We start from the raw sequence: 19,004 nt of genomic DNA, 5'->3' as shown, positions 1-19,004 counted from the left end.
ATATGCGAGGTTTACGGTGTCGTCCGTTCCAGTTATTTTAGCTTATTATTATTATGCTGCTTGATATTGCAAACTGGTATTTCTTATCATATTATTTAAATTTATTTTCCTAATTCTAAACACACTTGTTTGTAGCGCAAATCTTTTATTGTTAATTGCACTCAGTTATTATTCCATAGTTATGTAACGTTACTTGTATAGCGGCTGAATCGGAAGTCTGACATTCACTGAAAATATCTTACTTCCGCGTTGACAAATAAAGTGGATAAGGATGTACAATTCCCTTTGGTAGCTGTAGCCCTTATTTAACAACCTCGTTAGCAACTTACTTAAAAAATGTTTTATCAAGTAAAGTTAACCACAGACCACAGACTTTTTTACTCACAAATCCAAAACCACCATTCTAAAAATACCTAAAACAGTCCCAAGGGAACCCTTGGTTTGAAAACGCTTAGTCTGTTCCGGATTATAGGAATACAACATAACTGCTCTATTGGGTAAAAATTACTGTGACAAGTTAAATGGATGCAACAACATGATGAAAAGTTTTTTTTCGTGCGTGCAGAATGACTACACAACTTCCACTGAAAATCTACTGATATGCTATTCAGTTCCTTGGTTTCAAATGCTTAAAAATGGCGTTTGAATATCATAAACATTATATAAACCATTCTATGAAGTGTGCTTCTTCCAGTCATACAAAGATCATAATGAACTATTTATTTAATGATATAATAAGCTCTGACAGGAACAACCCAGAGAATGAAAAAGAATCAAACAATGGTAGTCAGCGTTTCTTTCCATTTGTAATTTATTTCCTGTTGAGAGAACATCAGACAGAAGGCAGTTTGCCATGACTGGCACCCTGCAGTAATACTGCTGGATTTTCTTTTGTTAATTAGCATGCTTTTTGCATCCGCAACAAGACAAACTGCGTCCTCTGAGTAATGGCCGCAATTCCAAATGTTTCTCTTTGAATGGTAATGATACAGTTTAGGAATGACAAATTTGATTTACTACATGTAAATAATGTTGGGAAACATGCATAATGTCAATACACTAATGAATATCTGGCACAACTACAGATATCAGTAACACTGCAATAAGCTCTTATTACTTAATGTTAGTTAATGCATTGAGTAATGAGCAATGCATTTGCTATACAGTACTTACATTAGATGCAGCTTTTCACTTCACAAGACATAATTGATGGACAGGAGTCCTGTGGTTTATTTGTGGATTATTGTGAGGTTTTTATCAGCTGTTTGGACTCTCATTCTGACGGTACCCATTCACTGCAAAGGATCCATTGATGTGCAAGTGATGTAATGCTAAATTTATCCAAATCTGTTTTGATGAAGAAACAAACTCATCTGCTGTACATTTTGAATAGCCTGAGGTTGAGTGCATTTTCAACAAATTTTCTTTTTTGGGGTGAACTGTTGCTTTAATCAATGCTTAAGACGTATTTTTCTTGGTTAGATCATGTTAATAACAAATGGAATCTCATTGTAAAGTGTTATCTACATCAGATATCAAACCAAATGGCATTGAAACATAGCATATTTCACAAAAAGTTATTGTGATGGAAACTGACGTCATACGTTTCCTAAAAATGACACCAGTTGCTTAAAAGGCCTTGCGAAGACGGCATATAAAATTAAAGACTATTTTGTTATCTAATGCAACTGAAATCTTTTCAATCTAATGAAGATTTCACAAACCCCTGGCTTATTTGGGGGGCGATCTCCATCCAGGGGCTTGCCTGAAGGTCTGCCTTCGTGTCACTGTCACAGCAGCAGATGGTAAGGCTCTTTTTTTTTTCATGCATTTGTCCTCCCACTCACTTCGCTCCGGCTCTACTGCCACTGAAACTCAGCTTATCTGGGATTTCACAGCAATTCTGTGCTGCCACGCCCCAGCTCCGAATCCACTTGATGCCTGCCACTGAGCTGGAGCAACGCCAGTGTGTCACTAAAGGATCTGTTACATAAAAGTTTGTCAGGCCTCTCATATTAAAGGGATAAATCTGTCCCCTGCACAGCCAGGGCTTTTGTGTTGCAGTGTTTGCAAATCAAAATGGAGAAATTCAATTGGAAATATACAAAGCTATCCTTGGACCTTTTTTGTAAAGATGGACTGATGGCACGTAGGAGGCTCTCCAAACATGCCGTGTCAACCTCATGATATCCAGCCCTAACTGTGTCCAAATGAGTGCTGCCACATTGGTTCTGCGCTAACAGCCAAGTGACCAAGATTGGCAATCTGAGTGACTCTGATTGGAGGTTACTGCTCATGCAGACAGGCAAGATTTTTTTGAAGTGCGGAGCATAGCACTGTAGGGCTCTTTTGCATTAAATTTTCTCATCTCCTCCCTAGATGACGGGTGCTGGAATCATTCTCGCCATTCAAACTGCTGGAAACCTCAAATTGTGGCCTAATGTTGCATGCATCTCTCTTACAGATTTAGATAATAAAATGGAGAGTGACAACCACGTTGTGTCTTTTTCACTGTATTTTGTTCAGCACTGATCCATTGATTTTTTGGCGAACTGCAAGACTCATGTAAACAATGTCATACTGAGACATACGTTTTACTAGAGATATGACGAAAGAATTACACAAAATATATGTTCAGTAATGAAATTACAAGTGTTACTCTTTAAATCATAACATAGAGATAATGTACAGCCAGGCGTTATGCCATTTATTAAATGGCTACTTAGCATATAAATTAAAAAAGTGACATGATATATTGATTTGAGTTGAAATTATTTTATTATGTGAAAAAGACCGTATGGTGATGAAAGAGCTATGCAGAAAATCAGTTGCCTGGGAAAACAGTAAATTTTGCAAAAATATTTGAATGCCACAATTTTGCCAGTCAGAAACAAGTATTCCGGAGAGCTGTGCAAATGATTCTAATAGTCATTTTGTTATGATTTCTCATACTTGAGATACACTAAATAAATAAGTGACATGAAATATTGACTTGAGCTGACTTGATCATTTTGCTGTTTTTTTTCATATTAAAATACAGTAAATATTAAATGAATAAATAAGTGACAAGGAATATTGATTTTATAATATGAGAAAAAAAGACCATAAGTTGATGAGAGATCAAAATCATGCTTTAGACGAGTCAATTATGCAAAAATATTTGACTGTCACGATTGGACAATCAGAATCATGTATTCCAGAGAGGCATGTCAATTATTGTAATATCCATTTTGCTATAATTTCTCAGACTTGAAATTCTCATAACATAAAAGGTCCTAGCCTCAAAGATTATTTTAATTACAAATCAGATATTGGAGTGATAATAGAGATTAAATATGTGGGAAATGACTGCAAGCTCAGCATAATCCAACAAAGACAAAAGCTAAACCAGTTATAAAACTGTAAATGAACACTATGGGATAATTATTAATTCATGAACATTTCCAACTCAAGTGAAGCAAACAGACTGACTGTTTTAAAGTGCATTGAAGCCCATGCAGAGATTATATATTTATTCTTATTAAATTCACATGAGTGTAATGAAACCAGCAAGCATAGCTTAACTATAAGCAATCTTGGACTTGCTGCTTCTAAGTTGCATCAATAAATGTAATGTAGATATTTTCACAGTGAATAGTGTATTCAAACATATTTAAAGTTTGAAATTCCCAGTATTAATAAAACATCTGAAATAATCCAAAGTGTAAAACTCTGCATACTGTTTTAGTAAGGCTGCTGCTGCAACTCGGAGAGCCAAGGACACATTTGGTAGCCCTGTTGGCCCTGAACTTTTTATGTGCAAAAAGCTGGACATATGCTTTTTATGTGAGCCTTTAACACAGACACTGTAGTTAAAGGCTTTTAAAAAATAAACAAATAGTTTTGGTGAAGAAAGATGTGACATAAAATGACTTCAATGTAATGTTCTTCTTGAAACGCTCTATACACTAAGAAAAGAAAGAGAGAAATATGCAGTGTTTCACAGAGCTTTATGAAGTGATCTTCAGTTGCCTTCAAAATCTGTTTCCAAGGTGATAAACATCAAAACATTGTTCAGTATTGAAGGTTAAATACAGACAAGCAGATCTTTGATAGGATGTGCATGTCTCTGAGCTTGTTGTTTTGTGCCACATGCATGATTACTTATCTGATATTTATTCTGAACTGGAGAAATGTGACATGCAGCCTAACTGAAAAGAATAAAAAAGTAAAGCATCTGTTGTCATTAACCTTTAACCTTACGGCATGAAACATATGCAATCTGAAGTGAAAATGAGGCCTGTTGAAAGTGAAAGTGAAGTGACGTGGCCAAGTATGGTGACCCATACTTGGAATTAGTGCTCTGCATTTATCCCATCCAAAGTGCACACACACAGCAGTGAACACACACACACACCGTGAACACACACCCGGAGCAGTGGGCAGCCATTTTTTGCTGCGGCATCCGGGGAGCCGTTGGGGGTTTGGTGCCTTGCTCAAGGGCACCTCAGTCGTGGTATTGAAGGTGGGAGAGAGGGATATCACCCCCCCACCTACAATCCCTGCCGGTACGAGACTCAAACCCGCAACCTTTGGGTTACAAGTCCGACTCTCTAACCATTAGGCCACGACTTCCCTCTAGGTTGAAGGTCGAGACTGGCGGATGCAGAGCATCAAGCTTCTACCAGACCTCCCTCCTAGAAGTCACGACAAACCAATCCGACATTACACTCACAGAAGGATAACCGCTGGATGTGATAACTTCTGAAAGGCAAACTTCTGTTGTTACCATTGCCAATACAAGGGAACATAAAAACGTAATTTAAAAAGTGCATCATTCTTTTCACGTTTTCATTTCATTTAAAAATAATTTGTTCATTTATTTAAGCATATTGAACTTTTTTTAGTGTGACCTTAATTTCCCTTTTGCCGGGTTGCAAACAAATTGTGGCATTTGAAACGTGAAAATAGGTCACAAAAAATAAGATTAAATTGTTGTATTGTTAATTTATCTTTAAATTGAATGTTTGCCTCGGTTCCTGAAAAATTGAAATGATTCTTAGATTTGCTGGATGCTGAGAGCCTAAATTATAAGTTATCTTTAACGAGGCACTTCTGAATTGTTAATAATATTCGGGCTGCATATTCATGTGTCAGCGGGAGGTAAATTCACAAGTCAGATCTGCTGTTTTTCCTCCAACTTTTTCATTTCGTTGGGGAAATAGCGAGGTCAGAGAAACGCGGGCTGGATGCTGGGCTGTCCTCACTCGTTACAGAATCTGGGGCTGTTGATCAGGGCCAATAGTTATGCAACAACAAAGATTACTTTTAAGAGAGGTTGAAACTGAAGAGAGTTCCTCTGGACTTCAAATCATCTCTTGAGCTGTATCTGCTCTTGATGACTTTCACTTCAAATCTGAAACTGAAATCAACACTTAGATCTAGTTAGTTAAGATTGTGCAAGTGGTTTTTAAAAAAAATATTGGGTTTACTATCTTTTTAATTACAATTATGTATTGTTCATTACAATAAAACCTTATGATTCCCTTTTTAAAAATGGTAACACTTTACAATAAGGTCTAATTTGTTAACATTAGTTAATGCATTAGTTATGAACAATATATTTTTACAGTATTTATACCCTTTATTAATGTTAATAAAAAAATCAATTGTTCATTGTTTGTTCATGTTAGTTCACAGTCCATTAAAAGAATAGATCAATAAAAAATTGCTGAAAATGTACTCACCCTCAGGCCTTCCAAGATGTAGATGAGTTTGTTTCTTCATCAGAACAGATTTGGAGAAATTTAGCATTACATTACTTGCTCACCAATGGAGTGAACAGCTGATAAAAACATCGCAATGATCCACACAACTCCCGTCGATCACTTATTGTCTTGTGAAGCGAAAAGTTGCATGTTTGTAATAAATTCATCATTTCGATGTTTATAAATTTTAATTGTCGCTTCTGGCTAAAATACGAATACGTAATTCATACTTCAAATTCATAGTTCATAATCCAATTTCAATGTTTCCTCCAGTGAAGAAGTCCATCACCTGTTGTACTCTCACATTAAAATCCACTGACATATTTTCACTTATAAACAGTGCTTGATCTGTGCATATTCCTCTTCTGATTCAGACGAGATGACTTTTTCACAGAAGAACACAAAATTATGGATAGAGGATTCCAGAAGCCGGAAGTGACCGTTTAAAGTAAAAAAAAACATCTAATTATGGATTTGTTTATTATGAAAAAGTAGCTTTTCACTTCACAAGACATTAATTGATGGACAGGAGTCGTGTGGGTTATTTGTGGATTATTGTGATGTTTTTATCAGCTGTTTGGACTCTCATTCTGACGGCACCCATTCACTGCAGAGGATCCTGTTCTGAGAGAGAAATCTGTTCTGATAAACAAAACTCATCTACATCTTGGATGGCCTGAGGGTGGATACATTTTCAGCATATTTTCATTTTTGGGTGAACTATTCCTTTAACAAATTAAAGCTTATTGTAACGTTTTACCAAAGGAACAAAAGATAAATTATTTGTGCTTCAATCATAATGTTGCACAATAACAAGCAATACGCAAACTAAACTAAGACGCTTACATATACATTGAAAATCCATCAACAGTGTGTACGTGTAGCACACAAGAGCGGAAGTATCTGGATAACTTGACATGTGTTTGATGTGTGCTTCATGTCTGACAGCACAAGTTACATGAAGACTGCTCTCTTTTCACCGAATCAATGAAGACCATGTGAAGACCATGTGAAGAGCCCATAAAGCCTTTTCTTAATGTGGAGCGACAGTTTAAGTCTTGAAGCAATCTAATCCTCTATGACAGCCTCTGATTGGTACATCCACTATAGCTGCTGACTAGTTGTGACTTAGAACTACGGCTGATAGATTTAAATTACACTCGGCCTGACATGGCAACAGCAACACTATTTAAAATGCTGCTAGGAAAGAGTCCTTCTTAGATTCTAATATATTCACACTAAGAGAGTTTCAAGTTCAAGTTCTTCACTTCACCCATGTGCATTAACAATACATAAGCGCAAAAGGAAAAGCCCTCAGTCACAGATGCGTCCCTACTCTCGCCGAGTAAATAGCATTTGGCCCTCTGATAGAGATTATAATACTAAACATGAAATTGTCTTACATAACACATTGTAGTTTCACTACAGATGATTTAGTGTCCATCCAGAGCGGAGCAGCTCTTGCGTAAGCGGCTCTGACCTCATGAGATTTACCCATCAGCCTTCATTGCCGAAGCAAAGGTATCCCCTGGGATTAGCACTGGTTCTCTAACCCCACAGCGAGACACTGCCACTGCACACGCATTAACCCTGACAACACACACCAACCACTGAAATCAGTTACATGATATTAGCGCCGGGGCGGAGGCGGGACCTTGTACTTCCTGTGACGCCAAAGAAGTTAATTGTGCCTTGTAAGCAAAAGCTAAGTGCGGATAGCCTGGAAAGGGAAAAGTCTCAGTCAATCAACACTTCTTGCATTTGGTTAAATGTGAAAATAAGAATCATTTTAGTAACAAGACATGTTGAATTAAGAAATAGGTCTAATATAAATTTAGATACGTGGTAGCGAAATAAAAATATTATTTTCCCGTAGTTGTGAGTGACAAAGAAAGAGATTTTTTTTTTTTTAAACAAAAGCATTTTTATTTTTTTAAACAAAATAAATAAATATGCTGCAAAAAGCATACATTTTTTTTTTGCTTAAAATGCATACAATATGGCAACTGCACATGCCAGTGGTTCTCAACCTTTTTGACTCGAAGGCCTTTCATTGTCCAACACATTTTCATATACAATATTTTCTCCAGTATTTTTGCTATAATTATGACAAAGATGCTTGTTTTTAATCTTTTTTTGCAAACAGAAACTACTGTATCAATAGTTATTGATGGGGAAAATAAAGAAATAGCATTAGTTGTTTAATTATAATATTAATATTATTTGTATTATAATAATAATTCATTTGAATTATTTTTAAGTCATCCTGTGCCCCCCTTGGAAGTTTGCTGAGGCCCTCTAATGGGTCCCAGCTCCTTGATTGAGAACCACTGGTATATGCAAAACAACCAATCATATGCTTGTTTGTTAATTTAAAGTTGCTGACATGCTTAAATTACAATTTTAAGGAAATAAACAGACAAAAAAATGTCATAAGATCAAATCAGATAAAAAATCATCTGCAGAGGCAATAAAAATAAATAATTATGAATTCAAAGGGGAAATTCATTTTACATTTTAAGCAATTAAAAATTATATAAAAAAAAAAAGATTGTTTTACAATGTATATAGAAGATAACTGAGATGTTCGTGCCGTAAACATGTGACAAAAGTATGACCTTGCACTTGTGACTTTTAGCACAGATTTTTTTAAGGTAAATAATATTATTGAAAAAAAAATGTTGCATTCTTTGCAAACATTTAAAATATGGACAGCTAAGTTAGTTGTGCAATATACTTAATGTACACAGCAGTCTGTATTGTCTATTTAGATTGGTGAAGAACAGTAAATGGCCCTGAAAAAGCTGCTGACAAACTTAAATCACAATTTTAAGTAAATAAAGAAAAAAATATGTGAAACTGAATAGCTATTTAACCATAAATGTTACCCTGGACCACAAAACTTAATTGATAAGGGTATATTTTTCGAAATTTGAGATTTATATAACACCTGAAAGCTGAACAAATAAGCTTTCCATTGATGTATGGTTTGTTAGGATAGGACAATATTTGGCCGAGATACAACTATTTGAAAATCTGGAATCTGAGGGTGCAAAAAAATCTAAATATTGAGAAAATCGCCTTTAAAGTTGTCCAACTGAAGTTCTTAGCAATGCATATTACTAATCAAAAATTAAGTTTTAATATATTTACAGTAGGAAATTTACAAAATATTTTCATGGAACATGATCTTTACTTAATATCCTAATGATTTTTGGCATAAAAGAAAAATCTATAATTTTGACCCTTACAATGTATTTTTGGCTATTGCTACAAATATAGCCCAGCGACTTAAGACAGGTTTTGTGGTCCAGGGTCACAAATAACAAAGTAAAACAATCATCAGCAGGGGCAATAAAATAAATAAATATGGACTAAAAGGGGGCATTCATTTTTAATTTTAACCAATTAAAAATAAAAAAAATAAAAAAACTTTCTTGTTTTACAATGCATTTTGAATTAAAATGAGATGTTTGTGCCCACTGTACAAATGTGACAAAAGTACTGTATGATCTTGCATTTGTGACTTTGTAAATGACCTTTACCATGTATTTTGTGAGAAACTGTAGCACAGCTGATTTTGAGTAAAAAATATTATTGAAAACAACAACACAAAAGTTGCTTACTTTACAAACTTTGCATGAACAGCTAAGTTAGCCGTGCAAGATATTTAATGCACAACGGAATCTATATTGCCATTTTGGATTGCTGATAAGCAGTAAGTGGCCCTGAAGGAGATTCAAAGCACAAGCGAAGTCTGTGTGAAGCCTTCACTCTTGAGTCACTGTAACAGTATGGAGGGCTTTCAGTGCTCTTCAATGAGGATGCACCTGAGTCCCGTTTGGCACGGTCTGCCTGCTCCACCTCCTCTGGCTCAGAAGCTTCCGACTCCTCTGCACTTTCAAGCGCACGTCAAACACCTCCTCTATGGCTTTCTTGAAACAGTGGAAATTGTAATCGATAAGTCCTGCGTGAACAAAGACAAGTGTAATTAGCCTGCGGTAGGAAAGTCCTTTGACCCATTCCCAAATTGGATCACTGCATGAATGCACTTTGAATTAAGATTGTGACACACATAACAAGAGATGTCATTTAGCTTTGATCCAGAGAAAGAAGAAAATCAACAGAAAACATTTAGTAACACCTACAAACAGATATACTTTGAAAGCTAGTGTAAAACAGACAGTTCCACTTGACGGGTGCCAACTAAGCTTTATGAACCCACATATTATTAAATATTAATTTTGAACAGAAAAAAATAACAAGCTTCCATAGCAATTTACCTTTTTAATAATTGAGTTAAAGTATTAATGAGTTCAGATAAATATAGTGTGAAAAATGGAATAATATATATATTTCTGTCATGACAACTCTCGGAGGGATTGGGATGGTAATATACATGACAATGTTAATGTATTTGGTCTTGGCGGAATAGATCTGCTACGCTGTTGCTGATGCTGCTGCGGCAGAGCAAGTACCGAGACTAGCTACTGCCAATACATCCACAACATGCTGCTGTGAGCATGTAAGAAATATTGCTGCTGCAAATATAACATACATGAAATAACCCCCATATAGCGTACATGAATCACCTCATAGCAGATCTATACAGGTGGAACTGGGGAAGGTGGAGGGTTTCTGAAGCAAGCTGCAACTGCTACTGCAAGCACTAATCATATATTTGAATGTTGAGCAGCGAGCTCATTGGCTACCGATACAGGAGAGAACCAATCAGCTGTGCCATGTGATAATGATGTCATTAGGTCAGATTGAGTTAGACCTATCGGACTGCGCCATCTAGAGTTTCATGCCAGAACTCTGTATATATATTACTTTATGATGCAGAACATGTAAGTTATGTCATCCAAGAAGCCAGTGCAAATCTACGCCTTTGTAAAATGCCTTGTTTTCCCCACTGACTAACATGATTGCTCATGATACTCTCCCTAACCCCCTTAGTAATTCCTAGCATGAATATTTCAATCTTCATTAGCCTCCCAAGGATTCCACTAATTATCCCATTCTCTCATGTGAGTGCCGCTTTACACCAGCAGGTTCTTTTCTGACTGATTTAAGACAAATGTAGTGTAGCTGTAATTGCTAAAAACAGCTTGTAGGCAAAAGCTGATCTTTAGGTCTTTATTGTAGTCCCTATTGAATCCATATGTGCTGCATGAGGATTACTAGGGGAATTGTTAATAGTTAACAAACATTTTGCTGCATGCTGTTTTTTTTTTCTTTTAACTTTCTTTTATCTTATGAAATTGTCACCAGTGCACATTATCACACTTAATAAAGAGTGAATATTGGCAGAGCAGTAAAAAGCATCGCAAATCTTATAGTTGTCACACATTTGTTTTACTCTTGTAAATATTTCTATTTCATTTCTTTTAGTCAATTTCTGTATAGGAACAAACCTTAGTGTTGGCTACAAAAAGCAATTGGCAAGTGAATTTTTTTTACTCCATTAAACATGTGCATATATACACTACTGTTTAAAAGTTTGGGGTCAATAAGCTTCTTCAGGTTTTTGAAGTCTCTTATGTTCACCAAAGCTTCATTTATTTGATCAAAAATACAGAAACAATATTACTGGTATTGTAAAATAGTTGTAATTTTATCATATTTTAAAATGCATTTTATTACTGTAATGACAAAGCTGAATTTTCAGCATCATTACTCCAGTCTTCAGTGTCACATGATCCTTCAGAAATCATTCTAATATGCTGATTTAATGCTCGAGAAATATTTATTTAATGTTGAAAACAGCAACAGTGATAAATTTTTTTCAGGATTTTTTGATGAATAGAAAGTTCAAAAGAAGAGAATTTATTTGAAATAGTCATTTTTGTAACAATGTCTTTACTGCCAGTTTTGATTAATTTAATGCATCCTTGCTTAATAAAATTGTAATAATAATAATAATAAAAAAACAACTTTTCAGCCCCAAACTTTTGAACAGTAGTATATAAAATATTAAACAAAATAATTGTAAAACTAGATGATGGAAACCAACATACAAAAGTGCTGCGAGAGAAAACAGCTATTTTTATAACTGGACTTTAATAATTGACTCCAAAATGTTACTGAGACTCTAAATAGCCCTTGAGACTACTTCTCCATGTGACAACTAGCCCTGGAAAAAAGCAGATTTAAACAATAATATTACACTCAACTCATTTGCCTGATGTCCAGAAAGCTCACCTTTCCTCTCGAAACTCTCTTCTCTGAGGAAACACACCAGGGCAAGGAATTTGGTGACCTCTTTTAAGTACATGACCGTAGTGTTGTTCAAGTGGATTATGGCCATGGATTCTTTATCATAAGGAGTTCCCACCTCATCTCCAGTCAACCTATATAAAAAATAACTACAATAAAAACAAAGCACAACCAAACACACAACTCTCTCATCATGTCTTCCCTGTTCTGAGCAGTTCCAGAGACATCTCATGTTATTTTTTTGCACTTGTCCTTCAATTTGTATGATAAATGCACATAATGAATGTGTCCCTGACGGGCGGCTTCCTATGAGCATGAAGAGCAACGTAAATTACTGCTCCATCAGGAAGACACTTTCCCAATTCAGCTAAATAACAGACTGGATTCAGCTGAAAAATTGTGCAGTGTGGAACAGATGTTGATTCATATCATAATTATCAAAATGAACAGATGCCCTGTCATAATCCCCCTTTTATAACCAAACAAATTTATGCTATTATACATGGATGTTACAAATATACAAATATTTTCACACAAAAAAAGAAAGTATGGAAAAGATGATGAACAAATTGAGTCGACATAATAAAGCATGTAATTTGGAGCTTCCTGAAACTGAGAACACGAATCAAAGTGAATATGATGAATAGGGAACAAATAAGCGACTTATTAATTTCAATGAGTTACAAACAAGGCTTGCGGAAATTTATTCCACAGCAGCTCGCCAAATCTATATAAAAGCCATATACTACAAATTAATGCACAAGCTGTCATGCCGAAATGACATGAACATCTTGTGCCTTAAAGGAATAGTTCACCCCAAAATGAACATTTTCTGATTATTTACCCCCAAGCCATTCAAGATGTATATGACTTTCTTTCTTCAGATTTTGTAGAAAAACATTCCAGGATTTTTTCTCCCATCGAATCCAAGTGAACGAGCTTAACAGAGACCAATTTTGACTGTCCAAAATCCATATTTAGGCAGTTTAAATAATCCACATGACAGTTAAGGGTCTTCTCTAGTGAAATGATCAGTCATTTTAAGAAAAAAAGAAGAAGAAAAATTACATACTTTTTAACTACAACTGCTCGTCTTGGTCCAGCTCAGTTTAAGTGGAATGCACAAAGGCTACATGTCAAGTTGGAGACCATTGTTGATGGTCCAAAATCCATATTCAGGCAACTTCAAAGAAATTCACACAATCCCAGCTGACACATAAAGGCCTTCCATAGCAAAATGATCAGTCATTTTCAGATTTTTATTTTTTTTTAAATGAAATACTTTTTAACTATAAATGCTCACCTTGGTCCAGCTCTGCGATGCACGTTCATGAGACGTTTTAGTTCACAACCTCTAGTTTAGTTGCCAACCTCTTAGTTGGCAAGAACCGGCCAGTACAGGTGTGGAGAACAAGCACTGTCCAAAAGCTGAATGGTTGCTGCTGTATAATTGTGTTAGTTTGTTGTTAAAAATGGTCCATGCGTGTGTGTATCATAGTATCATAACCAAGTCAGCCTCCTCTATCTAAGTTCTTCATCCATGTACTCGGTATCAAAGAGGTAGGGTTGAGTGAAAAACATCATCATCATCATCCGACATAGTTGTTTTGAACTGTTTTGCAGTGTGAAGGACGCTTGACATGTAGTCTTTGCACGTTCCTCTTAAAGCAAGCTGAGCCAAGGCCAGGCCATTTGTAGTTAAAAAGTATGTCATTTTTAATTATTCCTGAAAATGACTGATCGTTTCGCTAGAGAAGAGCCTTATTTGTCATGTGGATTACTTGCTGCCTAAATAAATGCTGTCGTCAAAAATGGTCTACGTTGGGCACTGTTGGGAGTGTGACATTCTGAAATGCTTTCCTCCAAAACCTTAATTTCTTTTTGGCTGAAAGATAGACATCTTGGATGACCTGGGGGTGAGTAAATAATAAGAAACTTTTCATTTTTGGGTGAACTATTCCTTTAAACTCCATGCCTCTCAGTGACAGACTAATACGGCTACAATTTGCAGGGTTAACTGTCCTGCCTGCTCTCCTATTCATCAGATAGTGATGAGGTGGCCCATCTGCTCTTGCACGCCACTGCGAACCGACATATGTGGGGCCCCGGGTCAGGCCTGTGTTCCTGTACCTACCCAGACCGCTGTGTCCTGTCAAATTCCAGGACAAACTGGGTCAATGGCGCTGGAGGTGCCACTCTCTGCCCTTCCAATGTTTACAGCCAGTGTTTACATATCCCCAAGTTATATGCAGCTAATTCACAAAAGATTCAATTCCAGCCAACAACGGCTATAGGGAAACAAGGTTGTTGCATGTGGAGTGTTGTATTTTATTGTGTATTTTTAGATGTATGGCACAAAAGAATTATAGTGGGGGAAGATGCAAGAATTGCCGTGCTGCTTCATGTCTATAGGATAAGAACATATCTCATTGCGTAATGTGACTGTGGAGGGATCCGGTGTCACTCACCCATAGATGCACGAGATGTCGATAACCACATCTATCATGTCACAACACAATTCATAGGTCTGCATGTCCACCGGGCTGCTGTCGGTTGCTATGTAAATCTTACTGACCACATCAAAGAGAAAAGCCTTTTCAATCCCTGAATTCTGCAATGAGAGCACAGGACGGGGTTAGAGGTCAGCTGTTATTCTTAAGAAGAAATGCAGCGGAACACTTTGAAGTGGAAATTAATTATGCAACCAAGTAATCAACTGCATTGCAAGTACTGTTGTTAGAAAGTGCATTTAATTCTATAAAAGCTGTTGTTATAAAAGCCTCTTCCTAAGTTATGTGACTCTTCTTTTTTTAAACATAACAGTAAAAAATGTTTTTATATTGCAATTATATTTGTACATTAATTAATTTCACATTAACTGATTTACATTTATTTGGTAAAAAATACAGTAGGACAGCAATATTGTGAAACAGTATTACTACTTGAAATAACTTTCTATTTTAATATATATATATATATAAAAAAGTATTTTTTTTTTTCCTGTGATGGCAAAGCTGAATTTCTAGCATCATTACTCCAGTCTTCAGTGTCACATGATCCTTCAGAAACCATTTGAATATCCTGATTTGGTGCTGAAGAATCATTTCTTATTATTCTTAATGTTGAAAACAGTGAGAACAGTGAAAACTGCTTAATTTTTTTTTTCAGGATTCGTTGATGAATAGAAAGCTCAAAAGAACAGCATTTATTTGAAATAGAAATATTTTGTAGCATTATAAATGTATTTACTGTCACTTTTGATTAATTTTATGTGTCCTTATTGAATAAAAGTGTTTCTTTTATTCTTTTAAAAATGTATCTAAATATAGTTACAGTATAGGGATACAGATCAAGGGTCAATCTGAATCAATCTATGAAATCAGACAATGCATAAAAACAGATTAAAATCACAATGCATTGAATGGCAGATGGTTAAGAGATTTCATTATTCAGAACATCAAATCTATAAATTGCTCAGTTATTGTACTCATGTAGCAGTCTTTTTATCATTTACCCTCTGCTGCCACCAGCTGGCTACTTTAAAAAACTGCTGAAGTATTTATAATTCTGCTAAATGTAATTGCTTTCCTGAACAACATTAAAATAAAACATGAGCACCATAAAATTATATTATGTCTGAGAGATATCATAATAAATAATAATGGGTTTTGTGATCATCATGTTTGTAGGACTAATATTTCCATTACACCTCACTGCAAGCGGCACATCTCAGGCCAGTGCTAATGTACCAATGCTAATGGCTGAATGTGACCAGATATAATTCTTAACAGACAGAAAATCATGCTTTCTGGTTATGCGTGTTTATTAAAATAAAACATGAGCACCATGAAATTATATTATGTCTGAGAGATATCATAATAAATAATAATGGGTTTTGTGATAATCATGTTTGTAGGAGTATTATTTCCATTACACCTCACTGCAAGCGGCACATCTCAGGCCAGTGCTAATGTACCAATGCTAATGGCTGAATGTGACCAGATATAATTCTTAACAGACAGAAAATCATGCTTTCTGGTTATGCGTGTTTACATGAAAATAAATAGCAAAAAACATTAAATATAACGTTCCTTTTAACATGTCCTTGCATGATAGTGAAAACTCTTTGCAAGTTATTCATAATTAGTGTACCACTCTTTTAATTCTAAAGATAACTTTCCATGCATCATTGATTGCAACTATTGACGTCTTAATTAATCATAAGTTTCACTACCTCAGCTCAAAAATGTATGAATTACTAGAAATTGCTAAGTTCTAAATGATCAGTCATTGAGCAAGAACATAATTTATTCAACACTAAGCACTGATCAGAGATTCACTTTGGTTATCCATGCTGAAAATAAGAGAAACTAAGATATAAAGAGGTGCATGGGCCACACAGTGAACTAAAAGATCTACTCACAGATATGAAAATGTTGAGCAGATTCTCAAGGGTGGGAAGTTGAGGGATGAGTTTTTGCACAACTTTACTGAAGGCCTCAAAGATCGAATGATCATAGATGCTTGTCAAGTAGAAGCTGAAGGAAATAATACATTTTACATCACATATCCAACATCTGATGATTTAAAAAATGCCACATAATATCTGAGCTGTTATGATACCAACCTTAAGTGTATTCTTTCTAAACCAGCATCGGCTAGATCATCATTGGCTCGTTTGTGTATGTCCCTCTGTTTCTCAATCTTGCGGTCATCTGAAAGGCCGTCCACCTTGTGGATGAAGACCTCGAAGTTGATGTCAGGATTGACCTTGTAGGCTCTTGTCACGGTGAGGTGAAGTCTACTCAATGCCTCCACGTAATCGTCCTGCACAGTAACACATTTGTAGTGTATTTTTAGAAAACAGACAGACAGATAGATAGATAGATAGATATTTCACCTGAGAGTCTATGACAAAGATGAGAGCCCCTGTGCCACGAAATATCATCTCATAGTCGAATGTGGGGTCGAAGAAATCAATCTGACCAGGAAAGTCCCAGATTTGGAAGCTGACAAAGGAACTGTTGGAAACATCCTCTCGACAAATCTTATTAGTGCTCTCCAGAAAGAGAGTCTCGTTGGGTGACATCTTGTGGAATACAACTTTTTGAATGGAAGACTTGCCACTTCGCCTCAGGCCCATGAGAAGGATCCGAGGTTTCACCTCACAGCTGAATGGATCACTGAAGCCCAGCACTGTACAACAGCCAAACACAGAAACACTGCTTGTGAATCATAAATCATCATAAATACATAAGCCACATTTGGTTAATGGTAAACCAAACCCAGGATTCAAACAAAACTAAACCGAGCCCATGAACTGCTAGTGACATTTATTTTAATACTTTTATTCAGCAAGGCAGAAATTACTGTAAATTGACCAAAAGTGACAGTAAAGACCACACATTATAACTAAATAAAAGCAGTTTTTTTTTTTTTTAGAACATTCTATTTATCAAAATACATGGCCATTTTTATACATAGTCAGGGCTCCAGACTAACATCTGAGAGCAGTGGCACCAGCACCACTAAATTCTACAGAAGCAGATTTGGTAGCGCTGGGGGTGTGGGGGTAGTAAAAATAAAGATAATTTAATCATAAAATTATTATCGTTTTGCAATAATAACTGTGGTTACTAACCAATAATATTATATATAATAAAACATTTATTTCTCGGTAATACACATTTGACAGTAAAGCACTGAGCTTGAGTTGGGAAGCATACAACATTTACTTTTATTAACAACAGCAACATGTGCAAAATCTGATTTTTTTTATGGAAAATGTATGTATTCTACTTTTATTAAATGTACCATTATTCTTCTATAAAAGGATTATAAAAGAAGCGCTTTTTGCTTGCTTTATGTGTGATTCAAGGCACTTTGTGGCTTTTCTTTCCTCATACACAAAAAAAAATGGCAAAACTCTGACAAAATTTGATTTCTTGATGATTTGATTTTTATAATAGTGATTTTATCATCTCAAAATGTAAAGCAAAAAAAGTGGAAATTAAATGCCTAATAAGCCAGTAAGTGCTCCTCTGGTGCCATCTACTGGTTACAGTGGTAATTTGATGTCTTTTTTGTTTAATAATTGTTTAAAATTATTGTTTTAAATGTTTAATAATTCTGACTGGATCCGTGTATATACAGTCAGGTTAAGGCGACTGGTATTCACCTTTTTCTTCCAGTAAAAATGGTCGTGGCCATTTGTAAATTCGATGGGTCTGGCTTCCGGTCTCATCCGCGTCCATAGACATAATAAATACATAAATATGGTTATCAAGTTTTAATTCTAATTACTAAAGTTCTATCATTAAATAATATTGATTATCATATTATAATGCTTAACTGACTGATGTTAAGAGTGTACTTTCAGATATTTAAAAAACTGTGCCATTTTACTTTATATATATATATATCTGTTCATACACTCCCAATTAGACGTGTAGCAAAGTGAAAAGAGAAATGGCATACTCATCTCATCAGTTTGAATCATATTACCAGAATGACTGCTGGAGAGCATGAGTGTGGAGTTGTGGGCATAGCCTACACTGGCATTCCACTCCTTCATATCACATGCTGCAGCTGATTTGATGACTGTGACCTTGCTAGCTCTCAGCTGAGGAATGTCAACTGCATTTGGTGAGACTGAGGGACACTTCTAGTCTCAAAATACAGCCTCAGGAATCCTGCAGTGTTTATCGAAGTGTCCAACCGTGCACCACTTAGTGTTTGTTGAATTGGTAAACAAATGTAAAATCGAGTCAAGAAAAACTTCAGCTGACTGAGCTGACGAACACAGTTTGCATCTAAAGTTGTGTAGAAACAATGAGCTGTAAGCAATGCCTTATAAACCTATAAATCTACCTGCTTTCTAGGAAATATTGCCATAAGGTGAAGCTTAAAGGTATTATGAAAGTCAAATAGCCAAATACATAAAAAAAAAAAAATCCATACAGACATACAGGTGCATCTCAATAAATTAGAATGTTGTGGAAAAGTTCATTTATTTCAGTAATTCAACTCAAATTGTGA

At 35.6% G+C, this 19,004-nt stretch overlaps 1 protein-coding gene across 1 annotated transcript in view; it reads right to left on the bottom strand.

Moving 5' to 3' along the window:
- Positions 1-9,192: 9,192 nt before the first annotated feature.
- Positions 9,193-19,004, bottom strand: part of rragd (ras-related GTP binding D) — an 11,198-nt gene continuing 1,386 nt past the window's right edge. The window contains exons 2-7 of the mRNA XM_016476838.1: positions 16,867-17,162; positions 16,594-16,793; positions 16,390-16,504; positions 14,435-14,577; positions 11,952-12,100; positions 9,193-9,714 (exon numbers count right to left, since the gene is read on the bottom strand). Coding sequence (XP_016332324.1) covers positions 9,563-9,714; positions 11,952-12,100; positions 14,435-14,577; positions 16,390-16,504; positions 16,594-16,793; positions 16,867-17,162 — 1,055 coding nt within the window. The 3' untranslated portion in view covers positions 9,193-9,562. The remainder of the gene's footprint in view (positions 9,715-11,951; positions 12,101-14,434; positions 14,578-16,389; positions 16,505-16,593; positions 16,794-16,866; positions 17,163-19,004) is intronic.

This window comes from Sinocyclocheilus anshuiensis, unplaced genomic scaffold (genome assembly GCF_001515605.1).
Source record: "Sinocyclocheilus anshuiensis isolate Anshui unplaced genomic scaffold, SAMN03320099.WGS_v1.1 scaffold869, whole genome shotgun sequence".
NCBI lineage: Eukaryota > Metazoa > Chordata > Actinopteri > Cypriniformes > Cyprinidae > Sinocyclocheilus > Sinocyclocheilus anshuiensis.
This window is presented reverse-complemented; position numbering and strand designations above follow the sequence as displayed.